Source organism: Gobius niger, assembly GCF_951799975.1.
Source record: "Gobius niger genome assembly, chromosome: 6".
Lineage (NCBI taxonomy): Eukaryota > Metazoa > Chordata > Actinopteri > Gobiiformes > Gobiidae > Gobius > Gobius niger.
Genome location: NC_136857.1, coordinates 18,385,461 through 18,406,330, shown reverse-complemented (window position 1 = coordinate 18,406,330; position 20,870 = coordinate 18,385,461). Strand labels below are relative to the sequence as shown.

Here is a 20,870-nt window from a genome sequence, read left to right as displayed (position 1 = left end):
CGCGGCACCGCGTCTGAGGAAAAGCCTCTGAACTGAAGTGCCCTGACGCGCCGCCTGTGCCGAAATGGACGCGCGTCAGATGATGTGCCGCTGCGCTCTGGTGTGCGTTGGGCTTTTGGCAACTCGTTCGAACGACATTGGCAACTCGTTCGAACGACATTGGCAACTCGTTAGAACGAGATGGTATTACGTTCGAACGAGAAAGCACAGTCAAAAATGTTTCACTCACATTGGCAGCAATGAGTTTCCGTAAAAGTCAGACAATGTCAAAGTGTGTGAAGCTCTGGTGTGTATTTGTGTTCAGCGAAACATGTTTATTTAGGACAAATATTTTCTTGTAGGTCATTTAACTTTAAACTTTACTGGTGCTATTATTTTTATAATCTCGCTACAGAGGATGGCACAGTAGGAGGTAGAGCCTTCAGCTACCAAGCTCCGGCTAATCAACTTCCAGCTCATGTTAAAGAAGCAGACACAGTCTCTACCATTTAGACTAGGCTCAAAATGAGCCTGAGCAAGTAACACTTCTATGAGAAGTATGGTACACTGAGGCCAATCCTCTAGCTCTTCTTACTGCACTTAGTCTGTTTATTATGATACATTGTTTCCTTTATCTGTCATCTGTTCGTGACTTTTCACATGGTTGTCCCACACCCCACTGGGGAGAGGTCTCTGCTTCAGATGACCAGACTTAAATATCACAGTCTTCAGCCCCATCTGCGGAGGAATCTCTATCTCTATTCCCAGTTCAGTTACGTGTTCAGTTACTATTAACTACAACTGCTAAATTGCCTTATTATGTACATTTTTAAACAGAGGAAATATCCAAGCCAAACCAGGTTTGGCTGTCCCTACTTGCCGAGGCCACTGTGTGCTCTTTGGATATTCATTGGACTACGCTCTTCTCAATAAACTCTGTTAGAATGTTATGTTTTTGGCTCAACAGGATCTAGACATGGTACCCATTAGATCAGCTCTCCTTCCCTTTTAAGGAGAACGGACAGGGTTATCTCAAAGGGAGATGCCACATCCATGTCACAGTGATCGCGTGTGCTGGGTCCAGCTGACTGAACGAAGAGAGTAGTATGATGAAGCAGTCATAAAAGTATTGCTACATTTCTACACACTACACACAACTTGATTCTTATTGTACATTTTGGGGGATTATGATATAACAGGAATTACTAGGCTTCATATGGATATTCTTGTCTTTCTCCAGACAATCAGTGACTTCTTAAAGAGGGGGTATTATGCTTTTTTCAATCACATAGCACCAGTCTATAGCACACTACAATGATGACGAAACCTTCTGCTGGTCTGTAAATGCAGTAAATTAGAATAACTGCCTTGTATAAAATTGCTATCTCAAAATGGCTGTAGCGAATGTCTTGAAATAGGCCTCTGTCTCTTTAAGAACCTCTGACCCTTTCCGACTCGCCCCCTCCACATGCTGTCTGTGGCATCAGTGGGGAGGGGGTTCTGCTAAGGAGCAGTGTTTGGTTACTCGGCTGGTGACGAAAGCTCGGAGGCGTCTCCAGGAGGTGGGGGCGTTCCTAGGAGGACTCAAGCTTGAAAAAGTCGATTTTGCATAACACCCCCCCTTTAACAGCATTGAAAAGTAAAACATGGTTTTACAGGCATAGCTTTGGAGATGTTAAAGAACATTGTCTCTGAATGTCACAAATGTAGCCAACACTTTACAAGAGCTCTTATAAATGAATGCCAAAGGCCACATTTTTACACTGAAGGCCTATCTCTTTCACCAAAATATGTTGATAGTGTTGCTGATGACTGAAACAGTTAAATCTGATCTAATGATGAATTGCTTAACAATGTATAAAAACTAATAATGGCATCTGACCCCACATCCTTCATAAAGAGTTTGAGTAAGTCAGTAACTGTAAGCTATATGGATTAAAGCACTTGTTGGTTCCCATGTCTCACAAAGTTGAACAAAAACTAACTTGACTTGTATGGTAAATACTATGCTTAGTATTAGGTCCTGGAGTGTGTTGTGCTTCACATATCATGAACCGAACTGTTACAAGTCTAGTCATGTGATGTCTGAGGTTGTCATGAACTCTGGCAAAATGTGTTATGTGATTTTCTATTGTCTGTTTTTTTGTTTGTTGAGATTTAGAATTTTTCTGCTTTAAGATTACCTCTGTATATATCACAGATTTGAGTTTCTCTGGTTGCTCTCTCACAGATTCATGTTCACTTCTTGACCCCTAAAGAATGGACCAAACAAAAACTTAAGGCAATTACTACCTGTGTGTAAATTGATGACTTTTCTAGAAAAGTTTGCTTTGAACCTCACCCAACAAACCATACGTTTCACATGTAGATTTCAGAATATCTAGTTCAGTGAAATCATGTAAAAACTATTTTAAAACAAACTTTATCTCTTTATGGTTTTCAAAATTAAACTGTATAGAAATCGCAGTTGCCCATTGTGTGTTGGATCTAGGTTTCAATGAAATAAATGCAAATTGAACTGCATAAACAACAACGTTAAAAGAATTACAAATAGAGCTGTATTCAGATCTCAGTAGTTCCTCCACTGTCCCTGTCGTCATGCAGAAATCATGAGAGCATGCTTGACCAATGACCATAGCAAAACAAGCTCCACAGTGAAAAGCTCAGTCATTTTTCATACATTTGCTGTGATGGGATGGGCCTTGGCCACCACCGATACGTCATCATAAAAGCCCTTCAGTGAAAGGCTGATGGCACCGCTGCGCTCACACAGAACTCCTCCATCTGCTAATAAAGTGCACATTTACTGGTCCTGGAATTTGGTCTGTACATATGTGTGTGTGACTAGACTTATAGTTATGGTCTTCAAGTTGAAAGAGATTCTATAATGTTGCTCTTTCAGAAGACTGACTGGCATCTTCAGAGCTTTAACACATTTACTATACATACACACATACAACAGCAACCAATATAATAGTAGAGATTGCTACTCACAGTCTCTAATATAGAACATAGAGTAGCCTATTTGTTTGAGGAACTGGTGTGGTTTATCTGGAATCATGGTGATTTACACTGCGCTCCAGATTATTATGCAAATGAAATTTTTCTCAGATTTTCTAAATTGTCAACTCAAATGAGAGTCAGCATAATTTTTAAGTCTTTAACTGGTAGAGGATCATTTGAATGTGGTTGAAAAAAACTCCCAGTGATAATAGTTGTTTTTTCAAAAATAAATATAGTAAAAACTCAAAATCTACTGGTCCAAATTTTTATGCAACTCAGGGTTTCAATCCATTTTAAAGCTCATTTGTTGAATTTGCAGCATTAGGAGGGCATATTTACTGAAATCAAAAGCTATTTCAATAAAAAACATCTTAACAGGTCAAGGTCTATTTTAACATATGAGCCCTTGATAAAAATAAATAAATCTTAAATCCATTAAACTTGTGAGTTTTTGGAGAGTTTCTGCTTGGATTTGTTTGCAGGATGTCAGAATAGCCTCCCAGAGCTGCTGTCTGAATGAAAACTGCCTCCCACCCTCATAGATGTTTTGCTTTTTGAGGCTCAAAGGTTTATGCACAAATGCATAAACCTTGATGTTCGGGAGACTCCAGAGGCACCAGCAGCTTCAAATATCTGTTTGCTGCTTTGTAGCAGCTGTTCTCTTAATCTGATGTATTTGTCTGGCAGAAATCGTCCTCCTTGTGCCTTTATCTGCACAAATCTGTGTGTGTTCTGAATCAGTCACAAATCTCTTAACAGTACGATGATTAAGGTTAATCTTTCATGAAATATCGAAGGTTTTCATACCTAGATCAAGGCATTCAACTATTTCACGCTTTTCATCAGCAGAGAGATCTTTTTTCTTTCCCATATTGCTTGAAAATGATGGTCATATTTATGCTTAAAGGAATACGAGCGATCGCGATGTCGTCACATTCGTTGGCCATGGTAGGCATTTTACATTTTCATATTTGATAAACATTTTATTAAAATCCTATAATCAGCAAAAACAATGTCCATAAACAGTGCATTGCTTCTCTTGCGCTGTAACAGATCTATCATTATATAAAACCGAGTTAGAGGCCTGTATGCATCAGCTGTTGCCGACCATTCACCAAAACATCCGGCGAAAATTGCGGAAGTAAACAATAACAGCGATCGCTTGTATAGGCCACCATTTTTGCCTTAGCTTAGACGAGTTGATGCGTAACTATGGTCTTTGTGCGTGCGCTCAGTCACGCAATCAGACCAAAGACGTTCTTAGCGTTTAGCCTCTCCCAGCATATTCCTATCTATTTGCGTGACTGAGCGAACGCACAAAGACCAGACAGTTATGCATCATCTCGTCTAAGCTAAGGTAGGAAAATATCTCAGTATGTAAAAACAGTGGTCTGTTCCTTTAAATGTCTAATTGTCTGGGCGGTCAGAGGGACAAATCACAATGTGGTGCGAACAAATTAAAAAGTATGAGAAAAGTAGAAGTCCAAGACAGCTCGTTTACTTGTTTCAGGACATTACATTGGTAGCTACTGTAATGCCTTGATATTTATCAAATATACTCTGTCATATAGGCCAACTTTAAGCCAATATTGTTTAAAATGAGCAGCCTTTCTTTTAGCACATAATCTTAAAAATAGCCATGGACCTCCTTGCTCCCCCCTGCCCATGATTCTTTAGCAACATCCACCCTTGGGACAAGTACACTCACACACTGATGTCATGTCCAGCAGTGGCAGCACTAATAATGTGCCCTATTCTTTAAAGGGCATAAGTATAGTGAGCAATAAAAATAGCATATCTTTTCTTGCCTCTGTCCAAAGATGAGTGCGCTCACAATTTCAAGCGCCCACCCGTATGCTAGATATTAGGACCTACTATATAGACCAAAGCTCTCAAGGGCACGAAACAGACCTGGAAAACGTGGAGATGGGAGGAAGTCAGCGCGGAGGAAAGAGGCTGCCTGGTGCGCTGCTGCTCTCCCATGGGCTCGGATAGGACATCTCCAAGACCGAGAGTAAAGAAAAAAACCCAAAAAGGCATCATGGCTTCAGTAACAGTTTAGGATGTATAGCCCGGAGCCTAAAGTTTTTTTTCTCCCACTTTGGAGGAGGAATTAGGGCACGCTGTGTGTTCGTGCGTGCGGTGGGCGCCCATACCCGTGTGTGTGTGATGGAGTGAGGGAGTGAGGGAGGGAGGGAGGAGAGCAGATGGAAAACAGTGGACTCTAGAGCTAACTCGGCTACAGCCGCGCTCCGTGGCATCGGCTGCAAAGGCAAAACCACACCGCCTTTCTTTGAACGACACTGATCGGAGGTCTTACTCTGTGCGTGGTTACTTCTCCTGTCGTCCGAAAAGCGAGGTACCGTCCCCCACCAGCTTCCCAGAGCATCCCCGGGGCGCACAGGTGACGCGGCGCTGGCACGATAAAGTTCGCCTCGAAGCGGTTTCATCAGGCGGGGTTTGGCTCTACGACCCTTCTTGTGCCACTAGCCTGTTTTTTTTCTTTCCTCCCACCTCTGTCTTTGAAGTTTCGATATCCAGGTACAATGTTAGGACTTCACGTGAAAGCGGGAAAGAAGTTGGGGATGTAGAGGGAAGAGAATTAGAAAGGGGGAGACGTTTTTTGGGGGGCTAGTGCTGACTTCACGAACAGCACCGCCGGCACCACCGAGGGGAGAGATTACGCAAAACTGCTGGTGACAAGACCATTCAAGAAATAAGTATTTGTGGCTGGCGCCTTGGAAAGGACTGGTGACACTGTAGCTCTTAGTGTGTTTTGGGGGGGGAAACCTGACTGGATTTACTGTTCTCCGAGGTATTTAAAAAAAAAAAAGGGGGGGGATTACTATCTGCTCCCTCTCCTCTCCTTTTTTTTTTTTTTTTTTTTTTAGAACCTCAAAATGGATGCCGACGACAGGCTGCGGAGACGCCACTGGATTAGCCACTTTTTCGGAGGTTTGGGTGACATTTGAAACCGTACCGAGAGCGCAAACTTTGGATAAGCTCGCCGACCGGGCTGTGAAGGTATAGGATGCAGTCTGGAGTCAAGACGCTCTCCGCAGGTGGAGGTGCGTCACTTTGCTGCCTGCTGCTCCTCTGGCTCATCTACTCCCATCTGCTCAGAGAGGGTAAGTCCACGCAGAGCTATTAGTTTGATCTGGCGCTTATAGTTCCACAGGGGCGCAGTACTACGGGTGGTCCGAGGCTTTTTTTTTTTTTTTAGAAAAGTACAAAGCGGCCAATGTGACCCTTTACTGTTCCACCATAGCCTGTGCTGTATTTGACTAATGGATATTCTCTAGGCTGCCTATTCTATCTATATATGATTTAAAATGCAAAAAATGTTTAGGCCTTAAAACTTTAAGACTTTTTTTTCAATTGTTCTTTTTACAATAGTAAGATTCAGACCAAAGGGCCACTTGTCTCCTCTTTATGAGGCTGGCCCATGGAGTTGCTCTGGTAATGAATGTGATCGGTTTGTGGTTGTGAGTCTGCACATTTGTATCCCATTATTCTGCCATTTGAAGGATTTTTTGAACGCTGTGACAGGACTGAGTTTAAGCCAGTTGACTATGCTGTCTTTTTACTGATTGCAAAACAGACAAAATAAATATGTTCAATTGTAGAGTGAGTAATATCCACCACCGATTTGGCTCACATGTAAAACGTAGTGATTGAGTATATGATTCACACATTATGAATACATCTTAAGGCAAATCAGCTGAAGATTTAGGAAAAGGTTTTCTATTCAAATTCAAACACCTCGCATCTAACATGTGATACTTAACTCTATGGATCTGCAGATGAATAATGACAAGCTATCACTTGCCTTTATTCATTTTTTTATGCAACAATTCATCCTTTTATCAACAATTCTAATCATCTCACCTCAGTATCAGTTACTTTACGGCCACCAAATTGTCTTCTTTGATGTAATATCTCATACTTTTCACTTTTTCAAAAGCTCTGTAATTACAATTACCTGCTTCAACTATGTGTCTGTGCCTCTGCCGAATCTTCATCCAGATGCACCATTATGATTTTTTCTTTCTCAGCTGCAGATCGTCCTTGTGCATTCACTGAGAGCTTTGTAACTTCGGTCTGTACCCATTCAAGTTGTCTGCACTTGAATAATACATCAAATTGTGCAATCACACTTTCAAACAACAAAAAGAAATCAGGCACACTTTTCCTGCATGTCATTGGCCGCCTTCCATGACTAAACATGGTGTCACTATAAAGGGCTATAACTAGCTTAAAGTGCTGAGACTCACAGGGAGATGTCGAACACTAAGTTTGCAGATTAGATCTTTTAATCAAGCACTAGCCAGCAGCATAATTACCGCCATGGAGGGCGGATAGTGCCCACATCAATGTCTTTGGCAACGTGTCAAGAATAAAAGTAGACAGTGGTGTGAAAAATGAACTGCTTGTGTGTTGAAATGTGCCCCTTTGCTTCTAATTTTCAATGCTTTTCTTCATAAAACACTTGTCACCAGCCTGTTATTGCAGCCCCTGAACATAGCTTTTGGCGTTTGTGAACAGCAACCTTGCTTTCCTCCTTCAGACGCTCGTTATCGACTCATTTTCAGTTGAAAATGGTCTCATTACGGCCTTATTGTATGAAAATTGCTTAATCAATGCTCACTGATCTTTGTCACTGTAGATATTTGATGAAGAAATGCGGCTTGCTTTTGTTTGCCTGGATTGTCATAGCAGCATTATGGCCATAGCTCTGAATTTTCCTCCGAGCTCTGAGTGGCATGTTAAGAATGGAGCATGGAGTAATTGTTATGTCCTTCCTTTGAAGGCTGAAAAGAGAAAGAGCATACGAGCATTCGCATTTTTAACAAAAGTTGACATTAAGGTCGTGTTACAGGTCTTTTATCAGGCTTTTTTACAGGCTTTTCAACCTCCATGACACTATAGCTGAGGGTGCTACTACTGCTGTGAATAGAGAACGATGATCGCCACTGACACACATGGTAATGTGCACAGGGGACAATTTGATTATGGAAAGAATCAGTTTGGTAAAGGTGTCTGGCTTTAAAGCTAAGGTGTATCATGGATGAGAGTATGAGTTTGAGTGGAAAAAAGCGAGACCAAAATAAACAATCAGGCATCTCCGGTTCACAAACACAAACCTTCTCTCTGTCCCGAAAAACAAATCGTCGGACAATAAGAGAGAGAGCATTTCAAGCAGCCGCTTCTACATTGTGGAACACCCTCCCGCCACATCGGCCCCACAAACCCTGGAGTCTTTTAGGAAGAATTTTTGATTCCCATTTTAATATATAAACTGTAATGTGAATGTCTCTGGTTTTTTGAGTCTCTGTCCTTTGTAGCACTTGAGATATTTGCATGTAAAGTGCATTATAAATTAAAGGTATTATATTATAATTATTATGTAAGATCACTGAAATAAGCACAAATGAAGCAAAACACCACTCCAGATATATTTTTGATGCGGGAAAGGCATTGTAAAAAAAAAACAAAAAAATTTATAATTACAATTGACATAGCTGAAAAAAACAATGGCCGAAACCCTAACGTTATTATGTGACACCCACATAGGCTCTGCCCCACAATGTTGCAGTACAAGAGACAGACAAACAGACCAGTAGTAATATCACTGTGGAATGAAAAAAAGTGTAACAACAAAGCTACAACGTTACATTGTCATCAGTACTTTCCATGTTTTGAGGTTGAATAAAAGTTGTCTAAGAACCAGTCTGTGATTTGTGGTTCCGGCTTTAGTTTGATGTCGAGCAAATTGAAGTGAAATCCACCAGTTGTCCATCAAGAAGATTGCAGCTTTCCGTAGGGACCAGAAAGAGCAAGAGAAACTGAAGTGAGAGTACCGGGGCGGTGGGCAGCGAGGTAAGGCCTTGTGGTGAAGAGAGCCTTTGCTATAGCTCATCTGTCACCGCTCCCAAGACAGGAAATCAAAGCACAGCCGACCTGCCCAGGCACACCATTGGGCCAGTGCCCGTTACAATAAATGGCCTGTCAGGCGCTCGCCACATTGCTAGTTTATTCAACAATAAATTTGGAAACGCCTGGATTTCCTCGCCGAACCACATTCCGGTTCAGCGGTGCAGTCACAGAGCAGTGGCAGGCCCTCTCTGCTTTGTCGACCACGAGCCTTTGGGACCACTGTGTGTGCGGGTCAGAGAAGTGTGCTGCTAATACTCGACAGCAAATTGGAGCTATAGGCATACCGCTGGCCATGGCTTTAACCTGCCGTCATCGCATTGCCTGAAATAGGAAGCACACGTGCTGGCGAGGGAAAGGGAATTGTCATGAGGATGGAAGTAAACGAGATCTTTATTCTGTTCAAGACACATTCAACTCTTAAAGAAGAACTAAGTAACTTGTTTACCCTAATAAATCCTTTTCGTAGTCCCTCTGGGGGTAATACAAGTGTTAATGGGATGATTGGTGGGTCTTTCATCTCCGAATGGGGTCTCTGGCCAGAAAACCGCACTTGCAACTTTGCCTGCACCGGGTTGGAGTCACCAATACACACTAATGGAATCATGAAGAAGCTAACAGGCTAGCAGGCAAAGCTAACTGCGGGCTAGCGCCACTTAAACAGTATTAACAGCCAAGTTTGAGTGAAAGAAATTATCTCCATTGCTTGATTGGATGTACAAAAACCCTCTCTCCCTTTGTCTTTTCTGTCAGTATAGTATTTACTCTCATGGACAATTAATGAGTAAAAATGCTACGACACCTGCAGTGGCGCTTATGGCCTCTAGGAGCATGACTTAATTAGTTCTGCTTTAATTCTGCAATAAAATCATTGTTGTCTTTCCTACAATCGCAAGCCTAATATTGTGAAAGATTCTCTTAAGAATCGCGGTGGGGTTCTGAGAAAGAAAGTCACTTTGCTGTTTGTTGATCTCTCACAAATCTTTTATTTGATCTCTGCTTAACTGTCTCTCGCTGCAGTGGACCACAAGCCAAGGCAAGACCGGTGAATAATCAATAAAGTATCACTCAGTCCGTGTCGAAGAAGCCAGTTCCTTGCACGAGCTAATTTGTTCATTCCCCCTTTTTGTTCATTAGTCAACTCATTGCTGCTTGGGCACTGTTAACACATTGATTCATTCACCAAGCAGTTTAATGTTCCCAGTGATAAAAAAAAATACATGTTGATTTGTGGGCAGATAAATGTGCAGCTCATTTTAAAGAAGGTAAGTGAAAGTTATCTTAGTTGAATATCTTTTAATTTCAACGTTTAATTGTGGATTTTCATATTTTGCCTACACTGTGCTTTGCCATGCACATTTCTCACATCGTTTTAAGTGGCATGTAAATCCTGCAGGTTTTATCAGGCCTTATTGACAGACTTACTTAACATTGTGACTGTGATGCAATTGACAGTCTAGTGGTTCAGCATGCTGCATATTTAGTGGAACAAGAGGCCGTGATTGGGCCGCTGTCCACTGTCGTAAATTGTACATAGTCACATATTTCAATTTTATGGTATTGTGCGTGGAGAAATTCAAGAGATGTATTTGCATAAAAGTACTTGCACAGTTGATCGTAGCTATTGAAGCAGAACCGAGTGGTGCTTATGTACTTATCAGGTGTATCACATTATCACAAGAGATTCTTTATTTACTTTTTGGGAGAGATGAGAGGACAGAGCTAGTTGATGTTGACGGAGAGAGAGGAACAGACCATGATTGGAGCAACCAACAGGAATCACATTTTTTTTATCAGCTTTATCTGACTCGGAGTTAGAACTGATTGTTAAGCTTGAAAAAAAAGATCCTGGGAATCCTTATTGTTAGCTTTAGCCCAGAATAACATTGAGAATTAAAGTCACTCTTTCTATTGCAAACGGCTTTCGTATTTTGGGCACATGTCATAATTAGCGTGTCACGTTGAGTTGTTTGAGCGATCCAATCTGTGCTTGTGGACGTAAATAACTGTCCTGCAGAGGAGAAGCACATGTATCCTGTCAGGGCTTGGCTGCACAAGCTGTCGATGCCAATGACAAGGCTCTTATGAAATATGTCCACAAGCTGTGCCACTAAATTTCAACTGACTTGCACTAGGAAGAGCTTCATTTATTTCATATGGGCAGTGCCAATGCTGTGTCACTAAGTCATGTGTTGAATAAGCCTAACGTGATAATAGCGAAAGAAGTTGATCAAAACACATTTATGGTAGAACATTGGCGGTGGGTTGGTTCACATAATAAGACATATCTTAGCTTACTACCGAGGGAGGGTTGGGTCACTATTATGAAGGGTAGATACTTTAACATTTATCTATGACAGGATAACATCTTTAAGTATGTGTATGGTTTATTTGGTAAGAGTTACATGAAACAGGTCCTTCACATAGGAAACTATGTGGTGTTCGTCGAAATACAGAACTTGATGACCACAGGAAACATATATGAGGAGACCTGTCAGTACCTCCTAGATAAAGCAGCATGAGAACAGTGACTGGAATAAGTTTTTTGTCTTCCCAACTCTGCAAACAAAACAGAAGATCCACAATAACAGACCATCCACCACTTCTTCAGTCACTCCAGAAAAGCACAGTTGGGTATATTTATGAATAGGTGTGTGGGACATCAATGTCTTCTCTGTGGCCCAACTCTCCCTACAAAATTCGACCCGATGCTCCCCAGTCATTTTAGATTTTTTCACCTCCAGCCAAAACAACAAAACACATGGCATTTAGTCAATGATTAAGATACCTACTTAGTCTTTAGATGATTAATATTCATCCTATAGTCAAGGTCTTCAGCTGACTCACACTTGACAACCAAACATTTACGAAAGTTGGTATGTTTTGGAGTTTTTGCTCTGGTTTACTCACCTTCAGGCAGCTGCCATCGAGCATGCCCAAACCATATGTGACCATGACCCCTCAGTTTAGCCTGGCCTCTCTTATTAGCTCTAAAACACTGAGAGACCCAAACTCTCGGTGAGGAAAAAAACGATCCAAATTGCTCTCTGGAAATGGGACAAGTTGCCCGGTGACACAAGTTGATCGAGAGGTCAAATCACGAGGAGACATTTCCCCACTGGGACAAGAATCACGATAACGTGAAGTCTCTAAAGTTAAACTAAACTGATTGATAATAGGCAATAACTTCAACTAATACGAGCGGCACAGGCAATAACCCGCGCCCGCATTCAGCAGTAGCTTACAGCCTACAGGCCAGGGTGGCACCACATTTGAAAGCTTAGACCTACAATACTGATCTAAATGGATCTTTGTTGCTGTGCTGTTGTCCCTTTTGACTTTTTTCCCCCCACATTTTCTAATGCAACCTGAAACAACTCACAGAGACAGAATGGCGGTATGAGTGTGTGTTGGCCAGTTAATGACAAGCAGAGCTGAGGATAGGCCAGGCGCAGGAAGGGGTGGAGGACGGTCGTAGCACGGCTGGGAAACGGCTGAGTGGTTGACCAGGGAGCTTAAAAAGGTCCCTGGTCTTTTTAAGTTTTTTTCTGAGCGATGAGCGGCTGAAACAGGAATGAGCTTGGACGACTGGAGAGAGCTATCACATATTCGTCAATTTTTGCCGCTCTTTTGTTGCATTTTTCATCCTTGTTTTTGTCTTATTTTTGTCAAACGTTTTGTTGCTTTTCCCCCCTGTTTTTGTAGCTATTTTGACACTTTGTTCCAAGAGCTTTTAAATTCGGGTAAAGCCAATCTGGAGAATATGTGCTTGGTTCAGGTGGGGGTTAAGAGTTTAAGTGGGTGAAACGAAGTCGCGAAGATAGTAGTTCAAACAAGTTGCCAGGGAGACCTTCAAAACATGATTAACAGACACTAGATGTGCCACTCTGAATGACTGCATCAATAACTGTGATTGGTGACCGGCCATTTTATGTCAATCAGATATAGGCCAACACTTTCAGCCATTATGTTTCAGTTAGGTGATACTTCTTTATCAAACCAGACATTATTCATGGCGATAAAACACCAGGGCTGCTATTACGCTTACTTGTTAATTTTAAACACATTGCTCGGTGTGTGGGAGTGGAAGTCTTCACAGGACATCAGTCTGATGAATTTCAAACTCTTTGGTTGCTATTCTCTTTTAACTCACTGAACAGCCCCTTTCCATCCAAGCATTAAACTAATCAGAGCAGTGGAGAATTACAGCTTTTTGAAGTGAAAAGAAGTGAAAATGATCATTTCCATTCCAGTCTTCTTCAAGCCGTGTTAGGCATGCACACGGAGGGGCCGCTTCTGATTATGACCTTGGCTGTAAATTGTAAGCAAATCGTACGCAGTTCGCTACGATGGGCAGGAGTGGTAAATGCACGAGCATCTATATGGAACGAAATGAAAGGAATTTTTACAGCTAAATCAATTTGGCAGCACACAAAGCTCATATTTCATCAATGCACAGTCGGCTACGAATTCATCTTGGCTCGTCTGCATTGACCTCCCTCGTGGCTGAGCGAGTAGCTGCTCTGTGCGTCAATGCATTGTTATTCTCTTTGGAGAGCTGTGGCTTGAACCGGCGCCATCACTGACAGAGTGCTGTAAATAACTTCAGTTTGCAGGGCCATTTCATTCTGCTCTCTAAGTATTCTAATAAAGGAAGTATTTCACTTTATGGTAAAGAAGGAGCAGTGGTGTAATATACCTGCCTGCAGAGATTTGTAGAATTTGATAGAAAGGCTATTGAAAAAGGCAGCTCCTTGGTACTAAGTGAACATACTTTGACTTGTATAACACCAAATATTTCTATTAAAACTTGTACATTGTACAGCAGTGTCTTAATCGCAGAGGGCCTCTCCCAACTGTTTGTGCTGTCATTTTCTATTTCCTGTTCGATTTGCTGTATGCATTATAAACTCTCACTTATGACCATTACAATTTGCGCATATCTTGTGAGCTTGTAGTCATCGGCTGCTGATTGCGTGCATTTGCATCCAAACAGGGGAAGTGGAATGGAGTAAAAGATGAAGTGATTCACTGTGCCTCAGTGTCCTCTCCACATTACATGCTGCACAGATAGTGTTTGCTTTTGGCTCCTGGCGCCTCCAGCCACAGCTCAGCCATAACCAATTGTCTGTGTACTCTACATTGTAATATTTCTGCAGCATGAACTGATGATTCAAGACAGAAATCTATCGGAGCCATTGTAAAATAAACCAAGCTAGAAAGAACCCAGATCCAATGATACATACATGCGGTGCATTTTGAGTAAAACCACAAAGAGTATGTAAGCTGACTAATGCGTTCTACTTGCGGCTGTAGTTTATTTGTAGAAGGTGGTGTAGTAGTGAACTATTAGTAAGCTTGTTAGTTAGCTGCTCAGTAGTAAACTATTAGTAAACTTTGTTAAGGTCAAGGTGTACTTTATATTCCCTGTAGGAAAATTTGTCCTCTGCATTTGACCTGTCCTTCGATGCTGCTGGAGTAATCCGTAAGGAGCAATGGATGACTGCAGCCCGGGGACCCATCTCCAGATGTGGAGCCAGGCTGATGGTTAGAATCACTTGGGTGGAGGATCCACCTATTGAGCATGTTTTTCGTGGTAGGGGAAACCGGAGTACCCGGAGAAAACCTACACAGACATGGGTAGAACATGCAAACTCCACACAGAAAGGCCCCGTCCAGGTGGGAATCAAACCCGGACCTTCTTGCTTTGAAGCACATAAGCTCTAACCGCTGTACCACCGCCCATACAGTAAGTAGTACTCCCAAAACAAAATAAATATTTTCAATTGGAAATATTTCTCATTTTGACTTTAAAACTGCCCCAGACACTGTCACACAACAGCATTTAAGCAAGTTTAGAAGGCTTGAAGTCCCGTGAAGTGACACAGCAGCACTGCTTTCCAGTGAAACAATCTTGTGCTGTCGACTTTGGGCTGTCTCCCAAGGGTGCACCTCCTTACCGCCCGGTATGAGAAGTTTCAATTTGTCATTCCCTGTGGGCAGGGAGTCTACACACCTGACATGAGAATTAAATTTGGGCAAATAGAGGACATCTCATCCCAGGCCTTTTCCCGCCTTCTTCTCTGAAGTCCCACTGGGTCTTTCATAGAGAAGAATGCATAGTGCAGCTCTAAAAATGTCAACATGAAGAAAAAAACGAAATAAAAACTACGTGTACCTGATGTGAGAGCTGTACCTTTTACAGGAACAATGAGTTGAGGAGTAATATCTCGATTTTTGACGTATTATGAGGTTCAAGTAACATTTGTTTTTACAATAGTTTAAACAGAAAGCATTGATTTCATGAGTTTCCCTATTTTCAACAGTACCTCATATTGGCCTCCCTATCATTCCCTGTTTGATTAAGTTTATTTCAGTTATGTTTTATTTAAATTTCACAACATGTGAAGCACATGCAGCGAATCACAATTACGTTACTCTCCAAAAAAACAACAACAATTTTTTAAACCACATCGTGTAGAAATTTCACCCAATAAAAAAAAATAGAATACAGACAGATATTTTCATCAGGAGTGGGTATACGTCTCCATGGAGATGTCAACTAAGGGCAGCAGAATTTAAGATTTAAAGACGTTAGATCCTCATCCAAATCCATTCTTTGATTACCCACTGCAGAAATAGCATTTTCTGTGTGGAGCTGCTAATTGGGTGCATGTTTTATATTGATGGCGACTGCATAGTCCACAATGTTATACATTGCCTTTAAATACAGAGCAATTTCATATACATATATCTTGGGGCATCAGGGAGAGGAAAAGGGAGAGTTCAGCTTCCTAACAGTGAGGTGGAAATTTGGCCAGTTTGGTCTATTTACTAGTCAGACTGCTGTGTCATAGCAAACATTTGATTACGAACTGCGCCAGTGCTCAAATGGGTTGTTAGTATTAAACCTTTTTCTTTCTTGTTTGTAGAACTGGCAACACCATTTTCAGACACAGATGCAAACAAAGACCTTAGTAAATATCAACTGTTGTGTCCAGTATCAAGAAAAAAAGGATGCTAGGAAGACAATTCAGTGCTTAAAATCACATGACCACCCATTTTTTTTTCCTGATTGCAACAAAACTCTTCATGTCTGACCAGTAAACACAAAAACAGCATAAAATATCCCTCCCTCATGTACACACTGTTTTTAATGAATGCTGATTTAAGTGTTTGTTCACACTTTCCTTGGCTCATATTTATTATTTATTTATTTGACAGAGACATTGCGCAATCAAAATAGACGAGCTGTTCACCTGCGGTCTTTGAGCAGAGGCAAAGTAGCAGCAGGTTATAGTGCGCAAATAATTTGTGAAATGGCCCATAGCCAAGAAAAATTAAATCAATTATAAAATGCACCGGCAAAAGTAAGAGCCCAATCTTGCCTCGCCTCCTGGGACCTAGCCCATGCTTTTATGTCCTCTAGTGGACATTGTTCTTGTGTCTGTAAGGCTGTTTACATGCAGTATATCTGAATGGAGCTTCCTAACAATATATAATGGTTTTCAGACTTTGTTTCAAAGATGGCAGAATTTTCATCAGTCAGATTTTATAAACCCAAAGTTAAAGCAGAACTAACTCATGTCCCTAGAGGCCATGAGCGCCACTGCAGGTGTCGTAGCATGTCGCGTTTTTTTAACTTTAAATGTCAGTGAGAATAAATACTACGCTGACAAAAAAGACAAAGGAAAAGAGGGATATTGTACATTGTGCCACAACTCAATTACACAATGGAGATCATTTTTTTCACTCAAACTTGGCTGTAAATACTGTTTAAGTGGCGCTAGCCCGCAGTTAGCTTTGCCCGTTAGCCTGCTAGCTTCTTTTTCGTGATTCCACTAGTGTGTATTGGGGCCTCCAACCTGGAGATAGGAATGTTGCAATTGTGGTTTTCTGCCCAAAGACACCTTGCCTGGCTAACACCATGCTGCTGTGTGCGCTCGAATCATTTCGAACTGCACAGCAGCCTGGGGAACATGGCCGTAATTTTCGCATGGATTTGGGAACCAATCACAGAACGAGGAGGGACGGCAAGATGATGACGCGCTATTCGATATACGGAAGCTTGTGGTTTATTTACGGATAAAAAAGAAAACGTTTATTTACGGATCAAACATGACAGCAGCAGACGAGATGGTATTTTTCGATCAAGCTTTAGGCCGTGTTCTAAATAGTTTAACTCAAAAGTTTACACTGGGTACGTCATATGTCATCTCATACGATGACACGATTGGCTGTGGCTACGTGTAGACGCATGGTAGACATTCTTAGCGCCCAATAAACGGCTATGGACGATCGTAAACCACACTTCTCCTATGAGAAAATGAATTGGTGGTCCCCAGTCTGGTGTTAGCCAGGCTAAAAGACACCAGGGGCAGATGAAAGACCCCCAAACCATCCCATTGACACTTGTATTACCCCCAGAGAGACTATGGAAAGGTAAAGGTTTATTAAAGGTATATTAAAGGTAAACAACTTACTTCTTCTTTGTTTTACTTTTATAAGAAAATGTTTACCAAAATTCTTACATTCAAGCCTTTTTACAAAAAACATTTTCCTTCCATGTCCTTTGTGATAGGCATTTGGATTAAACTTGGAGACAGGAGATTCAGACTTGTTGCTGTGAGAAGATGAGCTGAAGGCCCATTGTTAGAACAGGGCAGTGGAGGTTCAGAGGAGGAAGCTGAGGACACGGCAGGCAAAAGCTGTTGTGTGTGGGCAATTTGTGTGGCTCCATTAACAAAAACAGACCCCATCACTGCTCATTTACATATATTAAAGAAACGCCAAACCATTATCATACTCACTGTAGAGGTGATTTTAACTTGAAAGGCCATTCATTCACACATTTGCTTGCTTGAATCTGTCAAAGTACCCCATCCATCCATCCATCCATCCATCCATCCATCCATCCATCCATCCATCCATTTTAATTAATATAAAATTAATATAAGTTGGAGGTTTTTGTTGTTGTTCCAATTTAGTAAGTCTTCTAGATAGTACTGAATTGTAAAATGTTTCTTTTAACCCTTCGACTCAAATTAAGTCAAATAATAAATAAAAAAAATCAAAATACAGGTCCCAGGAGGCTATGGTACCAAATTGGCCACTGCTCTGAGAACGGACTAGCTAGAGAGGACTGTTTGTGCCACCAGAAGGAACCCCTGCCACCTTTGAGAACCACTCTTATGGACCCTATAATAGAGTGGCACATCTCTTACCCTTGGGCTTGCATCCCTATACTTTTGCACTTCTCAACTCATCTCCGACAGGCTTGGGTTGCAGATTGCGTACTTAGGCACCATTACAAGCCCCCAGCTCTCTCGCATAAATATTGATGAAAGTCTACTATTCTCATCACACACAGAATCAAGGGTTGCTATTCCCTTAAAACCAGCCGTTATTACAAAACTCCCCTGCGTCACATCGTATCGCAGGGGACTATCAGCGCAAGTGCGTGGGGTTGCAGGGGTCTGACTGCGGCGCGTTGCACGGTATCCGCCGTATGCTTTCAATGCTGTGGAGGTAATGATATGCGCTTGGCCGGGGCCACGCTCAGTTGAATGAGACTGCTGTTTGATGTTGTCCCAGGTTGCTCAGAGCAGACACGGACACACAGGATCATAACAGGTCTTGGCTCAGCGGGGTTCACACAGGAGGAGTGGACCTGAGGGGAATATATAAGCCACTTTATCTGCCTACGGAAGGATAGTGTTTCTGAGCTTGTGTCTGAGTAAAAATAAGTTTTTGATCATGGGTCAATGTTCTGTTGACACAAAATTGTAAAAGAATTGTTAACCACTGAAGTAATACTCTCAGGAAAATACATTATATTAAAACAAAGAAAACAAAGCAAAACACACTGATGTCCAAAACGTATGTGTAAGTGTGAGAATGCATGGCCTGCTTTAGACTTTAAATGACATAAACATGAAATGATCCTTGAATAGTTGCATAAATAGCTAATTCAAACCACAGTGGGAGTATTATTTTGAGGCGCCCAGCTGCAACTGCTTCATTTGGCTAATATTGCTAAGTATTAAATGATTTGACATTTAGCAAATGCTAAAAACTGGAGAGCTTTGCATTACATATGATTATGGTTATAATTACTATAAACACCACCATCTGCCCGCTGAAACACACAGATTTGCAAAGTAATTCCAAGCTCTTGGATGTGTAAATACTAAGACCTTGTTGTTCAGCGTGTGCAATTATTGGAGTGGAGTGAACGCTGGGCACCACGTAGGTTATACAGTGTAACCTGTAAAATGTATAACCCCAAGATTCGTTTTCACCGTACAATGCTGACTGAGAACTTGCTTTGTTAATATCCATATTGTTTCACACAAGGTTTGAAATCTTCCTGAGACCGTGGGCTGAAATTCTATCCGCTCCAGTACATGCTAATATGATTGTCACACTCTCCAAAGGCCTCATTGTTGGCAGCCCCACATTCTCATCCTTGAGAAGAGCACTTGTGTTCTAAAAGACACACACAATAGAAAGGAGATAATCACACCAACTTGTTATTGTGTGTAGTGCTGTGATTAGCCTCTGATTGGCTCTCAAAGGCCATGGATTCAGGCCTTGGGTGTATAAAAACAGCCAACACAATGCAGCCAGAAGTTAGCTCCCAGAGGTAAAAAAAAATTAAATTGGATTTAGTTTTAAGTACAAACCATTTTTTTTTAAATCACTTGTGTTAGCTACCTAAACTCAGTATTTGGAGTAGGGCTAATGATTTATTTATAGATCTATTTTTCTCATATTCAGTCCAAACCAATATGTATTTTAGTATTATGGCTTACGGACACTGACATGTCTGACCTTAAAAGTGAATCTCAGTTTATAGGATTTTTTTTTTCCCACTTCAGTACCATGTAGCACAAAAAAAATCCCATTTTGCTGCACTAAAGTCCAAGCCAGATGCTGTTTCTGCCACGGGAGGCTGTGGATCTAGCAATTAAAAAGCCGCATGTCCATAACCGAGATTCACCTTTGACCATACTTTCACATGCACAGGCCTAATTTGGAGATTTGTGCCTCATTACACCCTCCAAACACTGTGGCTTCATTTGGTTTTATTGGCTTTGTCGGTAATTTTCCTTCAGGGTTCAAAAGTTGTTGTTTTATTACCGAAAATCTTTGAATATGATATTGGCAATTATGCTTTGAGGCGGACTAAATGTATTCTTGCTATAAAATAGACGTTTACTCCTTTTAAAACAGGATTTGTCTTTATTAGCCAATTACAATCTTCAGAGAAATATACAGTTTAATTTGAAAATGTAATTGTTCTTTTTGCAGTTGGCCGTCATTTCATTTCATTTGAAATTCATCAAGGGACATCAAAGTCTTTTTCTATGCAACGCCCGGCTCCAATTCTCTGAAAGAAGTGCACAAGGGCAGCTGAACATTGAGTGACGTCTGGTCAATCTGATACAGAGCTATCAGAGGAGACTAGAAACATCTTAATTAAAGGGAATTGGAACATGGGGAAATAGGGCCAGATGAACCAAAGGGTTTAGTGGTGAAATAAAATGATTAAGAATTAGAAGTGCAATTTTGCTTTCTTTGGTTCAAGGCTCAGCCCACATTCTGTCATTAATGATCTCAGATTTTTGCCATAATGCCTTCGAGGCCCGATGTCTCCCATTCTCCAACTGTAACAAAGGAACAAAGATTAAAACCGTTCACACGCCCGGTCATCCTGAGTTTACCATTTACCGCCACAGTAATGTCGATAACTCCCAGTGTATGGATTCATTCTTTTAATCGCACTTGTGAAATTCGATTAATCGCAATTAATCACTGCTAATTCTTCTCTATAATTATATTCATTGTTAATACTCGTCTGACATAAAACTTAATTTACCAAAATGTTCCCAGTTTCATAAGTCGATGGGAAAACTTTAATCACATTTTAGAGACATTTTCTTTGGTGCTGA

The 20,870-nt window shown here is 41.3% G+C and overlaps 1 protein-coding gene across 2 annotated transcripts in view; it reads left to right on the top strand.

Moving 5' to 3' along the window:
- The first annotated feature begins 5,161 nt into the window (after positions 1-5,161).
- Positions 5,162-20,870, top strand: part of tafa5l (TAFA chemokine like family member 5, like) — a 77,884-nt gene continuing 62,175 nt past the window's right edge. Inside the window, exon 1 of one of the 2 annotated variants that reach the window (XM_079557780.1) lies at positions 5,162-6,110. In XM_079557780.1, coding sequence (XP_079413906.1) covers positions 6,014-6,110 — 97 coding nt within the window. In that variant the 5' untranslated portion in view covers positions 5,162-6,013. The remainder of the gene's footprint in view (positions 6,111-20,870) is intronic. The other variant, XR_013792939.1, reaches the window with a different exon arrangement.